Source organism: Gymnoscopelus braueri (genome assembly GCF_963280865.1).
Source record: "Gymnoscopelus braueri genome assembly, chromosome: 5".
Classification (NCBI taxonomy): domain Eukaryota; kingdom Metazoa; phylum Chordata; class Actinopteri; order Myctophiformes; family Myctophidae; genus Gymnoscopelus; species Gymnoscopelus braueri.
Window position 1 is genome coordinate 51542768 of NC_137606.1, and position 15968 is coordinate 51558735.

The 15968-nt window shown below is 40.4% G+C and overlaps 1 protein-coding gene across 2 annotated transcripts in view; it reads right to left on the minus strand.

Annotated features, from left to right (window-relative positions):
- Positions 1-15968, minus strand: part of rap1gap2a (RAP1 GTPase activating protein 2a) — a 189471-nt gene that overhangs the window by 145984 nt on the left and 27519 nt on the right. Inside the window, exon 1 of one of the 2 annotated variants that reach the window (XM_080429440.1) lies at positions 15830-15902. The exons of the other annotated variant lie outside the window; for it this stretch is intronic. Coding sequence (XP_080285566.1) covers positions 15830-15846 — 17 coding nt within the window. The 5' untranslated portion in view covers positions 15847-15902. Of the gene's footprint in view, positions 1-15829; positions 15903-15968 lie in introns of those variants that run through there. 2 annotated transcript variants of the gene reach the window in all.

A 15968-nucleotide genomic window follows, 5' to 3' on the forward strand; every position in this document is an offset into this window, starting at 1 on the left:
ACTTTACACTTCAGAGTAGAGGACTTATAACTATAACTTATAGTTATAAGACATATAACTACTGCTACTGTTGCTCTACCATGATAGTGGAATATACACACATACAAGCACACACACGTGCACCCTATAGAAGCTGTGTTGTTGCCCTGTGCCCTATGGCATGTCTATGTGACACACACGCGCGCGCACGCACGCACGCACGTACGTGGCGGAAAAAGTACTTATTTTTTTTACTTGAGTTACAAGTAAAAGGTCCGTGTTCAAAACGTTACTTGCGCAAAAGTACAAAAGTATTGGCATCAAAATATACTTAAAGTACCAAAAGTAAAAGTACTAAAACGTTTGAAAATAGCAGATCTACAAGCTGTGACGCGTTGTGAGCTTGTAGATCTGCTATTTTCAAATAGCCTAGATATAAAATTTATATATAGTTAATATATTGGTAAAGTGGTTAATATATGTTTTATAATGTAATCATTTATATCTGCAAAGTAACTATAACTAAAGCGTTCAAATAATTGTAGTCGAGTAAAAGTACAATAGCTTCTGAGATGTATAGTGGAGTAGAAGTAAAAGTATTGAAAATTGGAAACACTCCAGTTAAATAAAAAATACCTCAGAATTGTACTTAAGTACAGTACTTGAGTATACTGTATGTGCTTTACACCATTGAATATACACACACATACACGCGCCCTATAGAAGCTTTGTTGTTGCCCTGTGCCCTATGGCATGTCTCTCTCACTCACACACACACACACACACACACACACACACACACACACACACACACACACACACACACACACACACACACACACACACACACACACACACGCGCGCGTCAACGTGTCACAGAGGAGTGAACCTCGAGAGGGGGGTGGGGTGGGGGGTGTTATAATACTCCGTTGCCACGGGCGACCATCGCAGTGGAGAGAGAGATGTTGTGATTGGAGCGAGGTCAGGCAGAGCCAAGGCCACCCGGTCGCCATGGTGACGATGGACCACACTGGATCATCCATCCATCCATCCCTAAGGTGGTCCATGGTTACTATGGGAACAGCCTCGCCTCCTCCCCATGGGGGGAGGGGGGAGGCTGACACTACATGCAGCACTCAAGGAAAAAAAAGCACACACGACTTCTTCTATGACAACGTGTCACTCTAGACTAAAACTGTTGGTCGGGACCCCTAAGCGGGTCCTCGAATGATTTTGGGGGGGTCCCCAGATGATTAGCTGAATGTGCAAGTAATTAATTACATTTACTCAAGTACTGTACTTAACTCGTGGCCTGAAAAGTTTGAGAACCACTGGACTAGACGCTCGCTGTCAGCGCCATGCAAAGTACTCGACCCCAGTACTTGAGTCAAAGTATAGATACATACTCCTGTTCAGGTATTGCTCATAACTACGAGTGAAAGTTGCACTGTAGTTAACCCATTAAGACCTGAGGACGATTCAAATTTTTTTTTCTAAATCCTAATAGTTTTTTGAAAAGAATATAAAATAATTGTAGTGGAGTAAAAGTACAATATTTGCTTTTGAGATGTAGTGGAGTAGAAGTAAAAGTACTGAAAACTGGAAATACTCTAATACTTTACACCACTGATATTTGCTTCTGAGATGTAGTGGGGTAGAAGTATATTAATTGGTGTTTGAAAAAGTGCTAATGGCAACAGCCTTGACTTCCCACGAATCCCACGGGGTGGCTGACACAACACACACGTGTACACACGCACACACACACACGTTTATATATACTTGTGAGGATATCAACACTTTAGGAAGCCGATTTAATGAACGCCATTAAAAAAATATAATACATTTTTTAACCACAACTCTAAAGCTGACAAATTGCAGATCTACAAGCTCACAACACGTCACGCTGCGACACCTGGATATTTTCCTAATTGTAAAACCCATCTCTTTTTTTTAACCACAGGAAAATGGATCTCACAACGTGTATTTCTCAAATTCTACTATACTTTTGGGGACATTTGGCCCTCACCAATATAGTATATAAAACAAGTGAAAACGCACGCACGCACGCACGCACGCACACACACACACACACACACACACACACACACACACACACACACACACACACACACACACACACACACACACACACACACACACACACACACACACACACACACACACACACACACACACACACACACACAGGAGCGTGTGATGTTCCATGAAACAACATCACCTCAGTAATCACATCATCATTGTGTCAGGGAGAGTCAGGCATCTAACAGGTGCTTTAAAGAGGACACAGCGGCCTCTAGTGGTTATTCAGCTTAATCGCAGCTTTCTGAGCTTCCACAGCAACAGTGTTCATTTCGTTAGTCGACTAAAACTGTGTTCGTCAACTACCTATTTTCACTGACGAAAACTAAATAAAAACTACGCTATGATGACCAAAACTATGAATACATATAATGACAATTTCGTCAACAAATAGTGGAGAAGCGATCCAGCTCCGAAAATAGCCGATCTACAAGCTTCTACAAGCTCCGGCTTACCGGCTATTTTCAGCATGCAGCCAAGTATAAATCAGCCATTACGACGCCGTCAAGGCACCGCCAAAATACATTTTTTTCCCGACTAAATCAACTGTAGATGTAGTCGACTATAATCTTATGGTCGACTACACATTAAATTAGACTTAAAAAAAAAAAAAATCAGATGACTAAAATATTACTTACACTAAATGGATTTGTATTCAAAAGACTATGAATAAAACTAAATCACGATTTGCTGTCAAAACAATGACTGTCACCAAGGAGAATCACAGGCTCACTCTGCCCTCTAGTGGTGTATTGGAGAAACACATGATTGCTATATCCAAAAATACACCTGCTCTTTGAAATCCCACATAGAACTATTTGGTTTGAAATTGTATTAGGCATTATGGCAAATAAACATACAGTATAAAAGCTTGTCGGTCTGCTATTAAAAAAAATTAAAATGTTTCTTTTCAAATGGAATATTTCTGTAACATTGTAACAACACAAATCTTGTATGGGGATGCCTGTCATGAAACATGTTCAGATAAAGGACAGTGGTGTAAAGTAACTAAGTACATTTAATTAAGTACTGTACTTAAGTACAGTTTTGAGGTACTTTTACTTTACTGGAGTATTCCCAATTTTCATTACTTTTTCTTCTACTCCACTACATCTCAGAGACAAACATTGTACTTTTACTCCACTTCAATTATTTGAAAACTTTAGTTACTAGTTACTTTGGAGGTATAAATTATTACATATATTATAAAACATACATTAACCACTTAAGCCCTATTTTAAACCTCGGCTATTTTCAAACATTTTAGTACTTTTGGTACTTTAATTTTGATACCAATACGTTTGTACTTTTACTCAAGTGATTTTTTAATTCCGGACATTTACTACTAACAGTAATTCTACATTGCAGTATTGATACTTTTACTTAAGTAAAACATTTGAGTACTTTTTCCACCACTGATATAGGGATATTTACTCACAACCCATAAAAATTGGTGCGTGACCGTTGGGCCAGTGTTAATTTTGACAGCAAATGTTGTCATGGTCGTTTGAATAAAATTACATTTTACTCACATTTTAGTCATCTGAAATGTTTGTGTTTTAGTCTATATCATAAGGTCTTACTCCACTAAATCCACAGTAACAAAGTACATCTACTTGAGCAGTGGTGGAAAAAGTACTAAAATATTTTACTTAAGTAAAAGTATCAATACTGCAATATAGAAATACTCTGTTACAAGTAAAAGTACAGAATTCAAAATTTAAAAAACAACTTCAAGTACAAAAGTATTGGTATCCAAATGTACTTAAAGGGATACTTCACTTTCGGGCCGGGGACACATTTAAAAAAAATATTAAAAATAAATGAAAAAAGTTATGGAAAATTCATGGCCCCCTCACACATTAGTAGGACACTCTAATGCGTGAGGGGGCCATGAATTTTCCATAACTTTTTTCATTTATTTTTAATATTTTTTTTAAATGTGTCGGCGGCCCGGAAGTGAAGTATCCCTTTAAAGTACCAAAGTAAAAGTAGTAAAATGTTTGAAAATAGCAGATCTACAAGCTCCCAACGCGTCGCGATGCGACACGTTGTGAGCTTGTAGATCTGCTATTTTTAAATAGCCTAGGTATAAAATAGGGCTAAAGTGGTTAATGTATGTTTTACAATATAATAAATGATAATTGCAAAGTAACTAGAAACTACAAGTTTTCAAATAATTGTAGTGGAATTAAAGTACAATATTTGCCTCAGAGATGTAGTGGAGTAGAAGTAAAAGTACTGAAAATTGGAAATACTCCAGTAAAGTAAAAAATACCTCAAAATAGTACTTAAGTACAGTACTTGAGTAAATGTACTTAGTTATTTTACACCACTGTCAATACAGCAATTCATTAATATTTGCAATTTGTACTTTTGAATACTTGGGGCATTTCTAAAAGCAGTACAGCAGCCTACTCCTGTATTAGGCTACTGTAACTCACGTACACATTTGACTGAGTAACTCTCACTTGTAGATGAGTAATATTTGACTACTGAAGTAGCCTACTGGAGTAGCCTACTGAGTATTTTGTCCCCTGGACACAAGGATAACTGTCAGTGGAGTAACTGGCTGAGCCACTAGAGGGCAGCACAGCGCTGTTACTGCAGATATGTTGCACCATGAGCCATGCACCGTGTAATACAATCATTGAAAAACTACTTTTTAAATGTAGCAGTGGAAGTAGTAATTGATTGATTGATTGATTACTTTATTAGTTAAATATGTAAGTCATCTGAAATCTGTTGTGTTGTGACGTGATTTACAATCTACTTTTACTTTATAAAATATGTATTCAAAGATTTGCAAAAAAATATCAAGATTTTTCCAAAAATAGCAGATGCCGCGCTATGAGCTTGTAGATCTGCTATTTTTGAATAGCCAAAGAAATCTAAAACGACAGAGATGCGTTCCCGGTCTTATTGGGTTAAAAGATGGGAGAGCAGCCAGCAGTAAATTGTTACCGTCCAAAGATGTTCCTTTTTTTAAATGTATCATTTTTAAAACGATTTAAAGTAGTGAATTTAAAGCTCACAACACCTCGCATTGTGAGCTTGTAGATCGGCTATTTTACACTTTAGTGTGACACCCTTGTATGATGAAGTAGGCCGTTAATTTACAACAAAACATTAAAACGTTGAAATGTGGAGGTACGAGGGCACAAAATGTGACCTCTTGACCTCAGGTTAGCAGAATGGGTGTGGAGGGCAACACACACACACACACACACACACACACACACACACACACACACACACACACACACACACACACACACACACACACACACACACACACACACACACACACACACACACACACACACACACAAACCAACTTCCCCTTCTACTTCATCTGCATGTGGTTTCGTAAACAGAACTACGATCACGACTCATCGTTGCTTCCTGAAATGTGTGTGTGTGTGTGTGTGTATATGTGTGTGTGTGTGTGTGTGTGTGTGTGTGTGTGTGTGTGTGTGTGTGTGTGTGTGTGTGTGTGTGTGTGTGTGTGTGTGAAGTGTTGCCCTCCACACCCAAATAGCCGTGGGAACTATGGGTGTTGTGGCCGCGGGCCCCACCCCCCCTCGCGTCCGCACCCAGCAGCTGTTGGTTGTAGCGGCTCGGGGAGCAGTTAGGGCTTTAAGTGTCTTGCTCAGTTTGACACATTGCTGAGGCCTGGAATCGAACCATTCAGCTATGGTCGCCCTGTGTTGCCATGGTTACCTGACGTGTCCAGTCACAGTACGTTGAGGACGGTCTGGAGTCACGTGGAACTCCAGACTTAAACGTGGAGCTGGATTTAAAGGCTGATTCCACAGAGTGTGAGGACATTAGAGAAAGAGAAGCAGACTTTACATCCTCCTATTGAAACCATTAGAGCACCGAGTGGAAGTAAAAGCTGACCATTCCTGGATCGTAACTTGAGACGTAACTGTTTGGGTTCTTAGACATCAACTGGGACAGTTCTAGACATCTGGAGAAGACACTCAGTGAACAAAATGTGTGATGCTGAGACGAGGAGGATCCAGCTATATGAGGTGGATGTGACTCTGGACCCTGATACAGCAAATAATTGGCTCATCCTGTCTGAGGATGTAAAACAAGTGAGTGATGGAAACGTATGGAAGAATTTCCCAGACAACAAAGAGAGATTCTCTCCATGTGTCCGTGTCTTAGGAAAACAAAGCTTCTCCTCAGGAAGGTTTTACTATGATGTTCAGGTTGGAGGGAAGACTGACTGGAGTTTAGGAGTGGCCAGAGAGTCCATCAACAGGAAGGGACTCATCGACCTGAGACCCAACGATGGTTACTGGACTATAGGGTTGAGGAATGGAAATGAGTACAGGGCTCTTGTTGGTCCTGGCCATGATGTCCTCCTCCCTGTAAGAGAGGAGGTCCAAAAAGTGGGAGTGTTTGTGGATTATGAGGAGGGTCTGGTCTCCTTTTATGATGTGGAGGCCAGAGTTCATCTGTACTCTTTCACTGGCTGCACCTTCACTGAGAGACTCTATCCATTCTTCTGGCCATGTATCGACTCTACTCCTCTGATCATCTCTCCTGTCAATCACACTGATTGACAGGATTATTCCTTACATTTACAATAGAATGTGTAAATTACACAGCATAATTGTAACTCTCAACAAACCTGCTTTATCTGCAACAGTTAGGCGTTCAGTGCCTTGCTCAATGACGCTTCATCCAGTTCAAAACACTGGTGACGACCTACAAGGCAGTCAGGGGGGCACGGTGGCGCAGTCGGTAGCACTGTCGCCTCACAGCTAGAAGGTCCTGGATTCGATTCCCGCCGGGGACGCTGTAGGTGTCTTCTCTTCTCTGCGTCATCAGCGCCCATACCCTAGGTGGGGTTGGTGAAAGGGCCTCTCTGTGTGGCGTTTGCATGTTCTCCCCGTGTCCCCTAGGGTAGGTACCCTCACAAAAAACATGCAGTAATCCTGGTCTCTGCACTGCCTCCCCCTGGTCAGCCGGGGCGCTTTATGGAGGGGAAAGGATCTGGTTGGAATAACGTGTTCCTTCCACGTGCTACGTCCTACCGGGGAAACTCCCCCCTGTCAGGTGATAAGAAGCGGCTTGCTAGCTCCTCATGCATTGAAGGAGGCATGAGCTCAGTTCTGGGCTCTCCCTAGGCTGGCAGAGGGAGAGTAGCGCCCAGGATTACATAATTGGCACTGGGTGAAAAAATTGGTTACAAAAACCGTGGGATAAAAAAAAAAAAAAGTGACGTCACCTCCTGACCTTCAGGACATGATCGACCCCTACACCCCTTCACAAACACTTTGCATCAGATATCAGGTTTTTCTTTTAAAAACAAGACCAGGAGACCTGGTTCTGCCAGACCCAGACTTCACATGACGTGTCAGCCTGTGTCTATGCCCATGTATGGACGAAAGGGGGACAGACTTTTATGGCTGGGGCCTAAGGACAAAGTGACCATGCCCATGTATGGAGAAAACAGGTACAATGCCTCATGTAAGCCAGACCCCCTGGGTCCGGCAAAAACCCAAATTAGGTAGAAATGGTGTCGTGAGTCATGTGACAAAGAGCATCAAACAGGGTTCTGATACTCCATACTGTTTGACTGTAATTGGATTCATAAATGTGTGTGTGGGCTGGGACCTATTTAATTAGCCTTGCGTGGCCAGACTATATCACTGCGTGGATATGAGTCTGGTGCTTCTATGAGGACGTTAGTTTTTTTTCCCCCAAGGGGCGGGATCAAAAGAATGGCTCTGGACGCAATTGGTTAGACCTACAACCAACTATCAATTATTAAAGTCTCCCATATTTGAATGCTGGGCCCTGATTGGTCACCCCAAACTTGGGGAGCAGGAAATGGATTCCCAGCGGAGCGGTGCCAGACCCAAATCGCAGAGGGCATTTTTTTTTTTTTTGCACTGGCAGATTGTTCTGGTCCCAGGCTACTATTTCTTATCCAAAGAAACTAAACATAATTATCACGAACACGACATCCAATCTCTGCTCCTCTGATCATCTCTCCCGTCAATCACACTGATCAACAGGATTAATCCTAACATTTACAATGAGGGTTGCATTTACAATAGAATGTGTACATTACACAGTATAACTCTTAACACATTGAGTGCGAGGTACCATGCATCCAAATCATCCTCAGAGTGCCAGCGTTTTTTACTGTGTTTTGACGATCTTTGGACAGCCGCAGAAGCCACGACGTGCACGCGGATGTAAACAAAAAGTGTCCGGGGGGTGGGGGAGGGTCCTGTCTATCCACTGGAACAACATTTTTTTTTTACCGCGATCGGCCATTTTAGAGCATTTCGCCCGTTGAAAATGGCTGGTTTTCACCCCAAAAAAAAGAATCAGAGCTTGAAGTATTTTTCTCCAAAATCCTATCATTGGACGGAAGTGTCATTTTTTGGGATGACGTCACATCCGTCGGTTCCTTCTAGCACAGTTGAGGGATCATTCCTAAGTTGCGTTAGAGCGCCCTCTTGTGGAATTGTCAAAAAAGAAAGAGTTTGGAAAAGACAGTTCTGCGTTCATGGCACTCGGCGGTTGGATTTCAGAAGACTTAGATCCAAGTCTTTGGCACCTAGTGTATCTGCAGCAGTTAGGCCTTCAGTGCCTTGCTCAAGGACGCTTCATCCAGTTCAAAACACTGGTGACGACCTACAAGGCAGTCAAGGTCACGTCACCTCTTGACCTTCAGGACACGATCCACCCCTACACCCCTTCACAAACACTTTGCATCAGAAGCAGTTTGTTCTTTTTAGTTTTACCAAATTAGGTAGAAATGGTGTCGTGAGTCATGTGACAAAGAGCATCAAACAGGGTTCTGATACTCCATACTGTTTGACTGTAATTGGATTCATAAATGTGTGGGCAGGCTGGGACCTATTTCTTTAGCCTGACGTGGCCAGACTATATCACTACGTGGATATGAGACTGGTGCTTCTATGAGGACGTTTTTTTTCTTCCCAAGGGCCGGGAAAATAATGGCTCTGTACGCAATTGGTTAGACCCACAGCCAACTACCGATTACAGTCTCCCATATTTGAATACTTGGCCCTGATTTGTCACCCCTGACTTCGGGAGCAGGAAATGGATTCCCAACGGAGCGGTGCCATACCCAAATCACAGAGGGCATTTTTTTTTGCACTGGCAGATTGGTCTGGTCCCAGGCGAAAAAAATCAATAAAATTATCACGAACACAACATTCAATCAACCCCAAATTAGAATCACATATATAGAACACACCTCCAAAAAGCTCATGTCTATGTTTTTATAGGTGTTTTGCTTTGTATAACGTAGTGGTTCTACCAGCAAGCACATCAGTGCATGCAATGCAGGTGTTTCAGAGAGTCTGAAACAAGAGTTACAAGGTCCTATACATTCATTGTGAAAACATTACAGCAATGCATTGCTATAAACATTTAGAAATGTACTTATTTTACTTGTACTTTAGGTATTTTTAAAAGCATGTATTTTGACTTTGAATATTTTTAAAAGCATGTACTTTTGAATACTAAAGTACATTTAAAAGCAATGACTTTTGTACTCTTACTTGAGTAAAATGTTCACTGAGCTACTTTTACTTGTGGAGTAAATCTGAACAGGAGTATCTGTGCTCTTACTCAAGTACTGGGGTCGAGTACTTAGTCCACCTCTGATCCTAACAGTATGTTGCTATATCAGTGGTGCTCCAACTTTTCCATGTCAAGGACCCCCAAATCGGCCGCGGACCCCCATCTCAAAATATGTTGTTCCAGGGACCCCCAGAAGCACAGATCAGAGTTAAACATATTTGCCTCCAAAAATATATATATATTCAAAGATTTGCACACATTTTCGGCATTTTTTCAAAATATTGCAGATCTACAGTACAAGCTCATAATGAGCAATGAGCTTGTAGATCTGCTATTTTTGAATAGCCAAGGGGGGGGGGGGGGTATCTGATCAAATGAATATTGAATATCTAACTATTGAATCAAGCAACTTATAAACTGTAGAGGTGAAACACTCTATAGCAACGATTACCATCACTACATAGAGCTTTAAGCTCTACTTTTAAAGAAAATATATCACTTACAGCACCTTTAAAGGAACACTCAGGGTTTTTTACTGCAGGTGCATTAGTGTCTCAGTCTGAGCAGCTTGTGTTGAGGAGAGAGAGAGAGAGAGAGAGAGAGAGAGAGAGAGAGAGAGAGAGAGAACAGTACAGTCTCTCTGTAAACAGAGCTTATCTGTGAATCTGCTGCATGGAGCACATCAGGTCATATACAGCCTGAACAGCCGGCTGGGTCAGTGTTTACATTAAAGGAAATCATAGAAATGGTGGAATGGAGCCATCATCGCTCAATAAAGCTGTCAGCCTCATTGTTCACGCACACGCACACGCACACACACACATACACACACACACACACACAGAGTACGGATTTGTTTTTACTCAAGTAAAAGTATCAATACTGCCATGTAGAAGTACCCCGTTACAAGTAAAAGTCCGGAATTAAAAATTTACTTGAGTAAAAGTACAAAAGTATTGGTATAAAAATGTACTTAAAGTACCAAAAGTAAAAGTACTAAAATGTTTGAAAATAGCAGATCTACAAGCTCACAACGCGACGCGTTGTGAGCTTAACTGTGAGCGTAACTAAAGTTTTCAAATAAATGTAGTGGAGGAAAAGTACCATATTTGGATCCGAGATGTAGTGGAGTAGAAGTAAAAGCATTGGAAATTGGAATTACTCAAGTAAAGTACAAATAACTCAAAATTGTACTTAAGTACAGTACTTAAATTCACCGCCAATGACGTCAAAAGACGTCATTGGTGTGGGTACTAGGAACTAGGAGATAACGCTATTCAAAAAGTTGCTGCTCCATTCACTTCAATGTTAAAAAATAAACGGAGAAAAAAATTACTCAAATCCTGTGAAAAACACTGTATTTTTGAGTGAAACATGCCATTTTCAAACATCGAACAACGAGGTCGCAATGACCTCGTTGACATTTGTGAAACCACACCTGAATCACCTCAGTGATTAGCAACCACCAGGGGATCACTCATACTGGAGAAAAATATTCTGTGACTACTTGAAAAGGTAAAATAATAGCAAAATCCTGGCACATGGGATGAACAAGCTTGAAATAAGTCTGGCACTGAATGAGTTAAGTAAATGTACTCAGTTACTTTCCACCACTGGTTCTTTCCACAACAAATCTCTTTGATCTTTTCTCTTCTGTTCTCACTCTCTATTCTTTATCATGATGGAGCGCACACAAATAAATAACTAAATAAATAATCCAACCCACTTGTTTAACACGTACATCTGTGATGTGACATTAAAGAGGATTCTGAAGCAGCTTCATTACACAGATATACAGCTCAGGACCATCCCTACATGGATTTGTTGCTGATTTCCCCAAACGTACAGAAGAGGATTAAAACGTTACATCTAATGATGTAGCCACAGTGTGTGTGTGTGTGTGTGTGTGTGTGTGTGTGTGTGTGTGTGTGTGTGTGTGTGTGTGTGTGTGTGTGTGTGTGTGTGTGTGTGTGTGTGTGTGGTGCCACAGTAACCCTCATTACAAACACAAAGACACCCTGAGTAGATGCTTCCATCTATTGATGGAACAGAGGAGAGGAGAATGGAGAGAGGAGAGCGGGGTGAGGAGAGCAGAGGAGAGGAGATGTGGAGGGGTTTACACAATGTCCGATAGGCGTCAGACATCTAATTGGCAGCAGCTGGGCACACACACACACACACACACACACACACACACACACACACACACACACACACACACACACACACACACACACACACACACACACACACACACACACACACACACACACACACACACACACACAGATGGTCAGGCAGTCGGTCCGCCAGCAGCCAGACATACAGATATTTTATGGTGGACAATCACAGTGTATCCCCAAGTGAACTTTCCACATCAGCTCTGATTGCATCTAATGTTAATCCATTAAGACCGGGAACACATCTGTGTCATTTAAAACAAATTGCAGATCTACAAGCTTTTTTTTATCCCGAAAATGCAAAGCTTTGAATATATCTTTTTAAAGTGAACATTTGTAACTGTCAACTGTCTCAACAAATGTCTTAATTTTTCTGAATAACTATTGTCTCTATATCAGTGGTGCTCAAACTTTTTCTTGACAAGGACCACCCACAATTGTATGTATTTCGCCACCGATCCCCATCAAAATATGTTGTTCCACGGACCCCCCCTGCATTATTGGTCGTGGAAACTATGTTTTTTGTTTTTATCTTGTTTCTTTTCTTTAAATTGCTCTCATATATAATGTACATGTATATTTGTATACTATTGTTGTTTGTTTAGTTTTTTTGTGTACATTATCTTTGAATATAAATGTTATTACATGTTTATTTCTATATTTGTTCTGCTAAAAGTAAAACTCACAAAAAGTTTTGATCATAAAAATGTTTTTTTTTTTAAATCTATTCAAAGATTTGCCCAAAAGTTCAAGATTTTTCAAAAACAGCCAATCTACAAGCTTGTAGATCTGCTATTTTTGAATAGCCAAAGTATAAAAATAATGTTTATACTGTAGCTCAAATCTAAAGTGACACAGATGCGTTCCCGGATTGAATGGGTTAAAAGTCTCTGAATAATGAATGTGTTTTGCAGCATAATATTGAAACCTTTTCAAAGCCTTTCCTGTGTAACTGAACACCAGGCGGACGTACATCACAGACCACTGGCTCTGGAAATAAAACAAAGCACAGAAAACACTGTCTCATGACGGGAGATACACGCTCTGTACTGTACTAATGTATAATACTGTACTGTACTACTTTACTGTACTGTTGAAATGTAACGATTTATCGTAAATCTTTCAAACTGGTGACAATTTAAATTGATTTAACGAAAAATGAATGAAGAAAATCCAGGATCTTTGTAAGAGCATTGATAAAAAAAGAGAGCGTTTTCAGTCATTTGCTACTGTATATTGAAAAGAGGATAAGAGAAAACACAGTATTTTTTCTTTTCCCAGATTGCATTTTTGGAAAAAACTACCTATATTCAACTGCCGATAACTAAAGAACGGAATATCGCGGTTCCATTTTTTTTTTTATCCGGTAGATAGAAGAGACCCTCCCCCTCCCCCCAGACAGCTTTTGTTTACATTGTGGGTTCTGTGGGTCGTCAAAATAAGGTAAAAACGCTGGTGGTGGCGGATGAATTAGTTGATTAATATCTGGCAGTTGATGTGTTAAAAGGATATTTCACTTTCAATCATGTTTGGGGTCATTGTAACGTCTATAACTAAGGCTTTTGTGTTTCACCCCAGACAGTTTTTAAGTTGCTTGATTCAGTATACTATTTAGACATTTGATTAGTCATTTTATCAGACAGGCCACCTTCCTATACAAACCCATTGTAACTTCAAAGTGAAAGATTCACCTTGGTTCTGGTGACTCATACTGCCTTCCTAATACGTGAGGGGGCTTTAGTTTTTTCGATTACTTTTTTCATTAACACCATTCAAACCGGGAACGCATCTCTGTCATTTTTCTTTGGGCTATAAAAATGTTCAGATCTACAAGCTCATAGCGCAGCACCGAGTGCCGTGCTATGAGCTTGTAGATCTGCTATTTTTTGGGGGGGAAATTGTGAACATTTGTGCAAATCTTTGAATATATGTATTTTAAAAGCTAACATTTTTAACTCAAATCTTTGCTTCTGGGGGATTCTACAAATGTCTTCTAAATCCTAACAGTATATTGAAAAAACGTATGTTGCTATAATCAGTGGTTCTCAAACTTTTTCACCAAAATGATGTATTTGCCCGCGGACCCCCATCTCAAAATATGTCATTCCAGGGACCCCCAGAAGCAAAGATTTGAGTTAAAAATGTTTTGCTTAAAATATATATATATTCAAAGATTTGCACAAGTTCACGATAAAAAAAGAATGCCAGATCTACAAGCTCATAGCGCGGCACTCTGTGCCGCGCTATGAGCTTGTAGATCTGCTATTTTTGAATATCCAAAGAAATCTAAAATGACACAGATGTGTTCCCGGTCTTAAAAGGGTTAATTGTATTTCAAACATTTTATTGTATTTAAATATTTTCATTTCCCCTAAAAAAAATTACACAATTTGTAATGAAAAAACATGCCCCCCTCCCCCAAGTGGGGCATGTCATTATACGCTATGCAATTTTCAAAACGCGTCAACAGTTTTTGAAAAAGTAGCAAAAAATAGCCGACGCACAACAAGCTATTTCTGCCAGGTTTGTGCCCTCCAGCAATACGACATGCATGAATAATATATCCAATATAGCAGCTCAGCAGTCAGCAAGCTGGAGCTGTGAATCACAGCCCGTCAACACACACACACACACACACACACACACACACACACACACACACACACACACACACACACACACACACACACACACACACACACACACACACACACACACACACACACACACACACACACACACACACACACACACACACACACACACACACACACACACACCTCTCTGCAGGCTATACCAGCCCCATGATGTCATCCTGCAATCTACAACTACACACTTCTTGCACTCCACTCTACTACTACTCTACTATACTCCACTATACTCCACCAGTGTTGATTTTGACAGCAACAATCATTTTGATTCAGTTTTAGTCATAGTCTTTTGAATACAATTCCATTTAGTTTTAGTCATATTTTAGTCATCTGAAATGTTTTACTGTTAGTCTAGTTTTAGTTAGACTAAATATCATAAGATTATAGTCAAGTCGACTAAATCTACAGTTGATTTGGTGTATTTTAGCGGTGCCTTGATGGTGTCGTAAAAGGCTGATTTTATACTTGGTTGCATGCTGAAAATAGCTGATCTGCAAGCCCACAATGCAAGCTTGTAGATCTGACACCCGAGCGCAACCAAACATAGAATGACTTGTCTTTTAGTTCTACTGGATCTCTTCTCCACTAGTCCCTCACTAACATGATAGTCAAGCTAGTTTTTATTTGTTGGCAAAATTGTCAATATATTTAGTCTTCATAGCTTAGTTTTTATTTAGTTTTTTGTTTTGTTTTTGTCAGTGAAAAAGGGTAGTCGACGAACATTTTTCGTCATAGTTTTAGTCGACGAAATCAACGCTATACTCTACTCTACTGTACTCTACTGTACTCTACTGTACTCTATTGTACTCTACTGTACTCTACTGTTCAGGCATTTAGCAGACACACTTATCCAGAGACACTTACAAGTGAGTAAAGTATATGAACCTTAATCAATGAACAACCAGATAAAAAAGTAGTGGCGTGAATAGTGCCTCAAAGAAATAGCATAGATCTGTCAACAAACATTCTACATAAATAACACTCCGTACTCTGTGTTTGTACTGCAACGTGTAGGTATAGATTACACACACATTACATACTGTACATAATTAAACAAACAAAAGCACTGCTCTGTAGAAAGGACATAAAACAGACATGTTGAGTGAAATGTACATGAAACAAGCGTCACGGCACAGACAGTGTGCTGTGTAGAGGAGGAGAAACAGCCCCTCTGTGTCAGACCGGTGTGTAGATGAATGAAGATAGAGTTAACCAAATTCAAAGAATGCTACGCAACATGCAAACACAACAAAGGTTATGCAAACATGCAGTATACTGTAACATACACACAGTACAGTAAACTACACATATATGCAAACAGGAACAGCTTACCACAGTTTTCGAGGCATCGTTGCGCCGGGGATAACCACCAGCTTCTGTAGTATTAAACCTCTCTCTCTGTCTCTGTCTCTCCCCCTCTCCCTCTCTCTCTGTCTGTCTCTCTCTCTGTGCCTCTGTCTGTCTGTCTGTC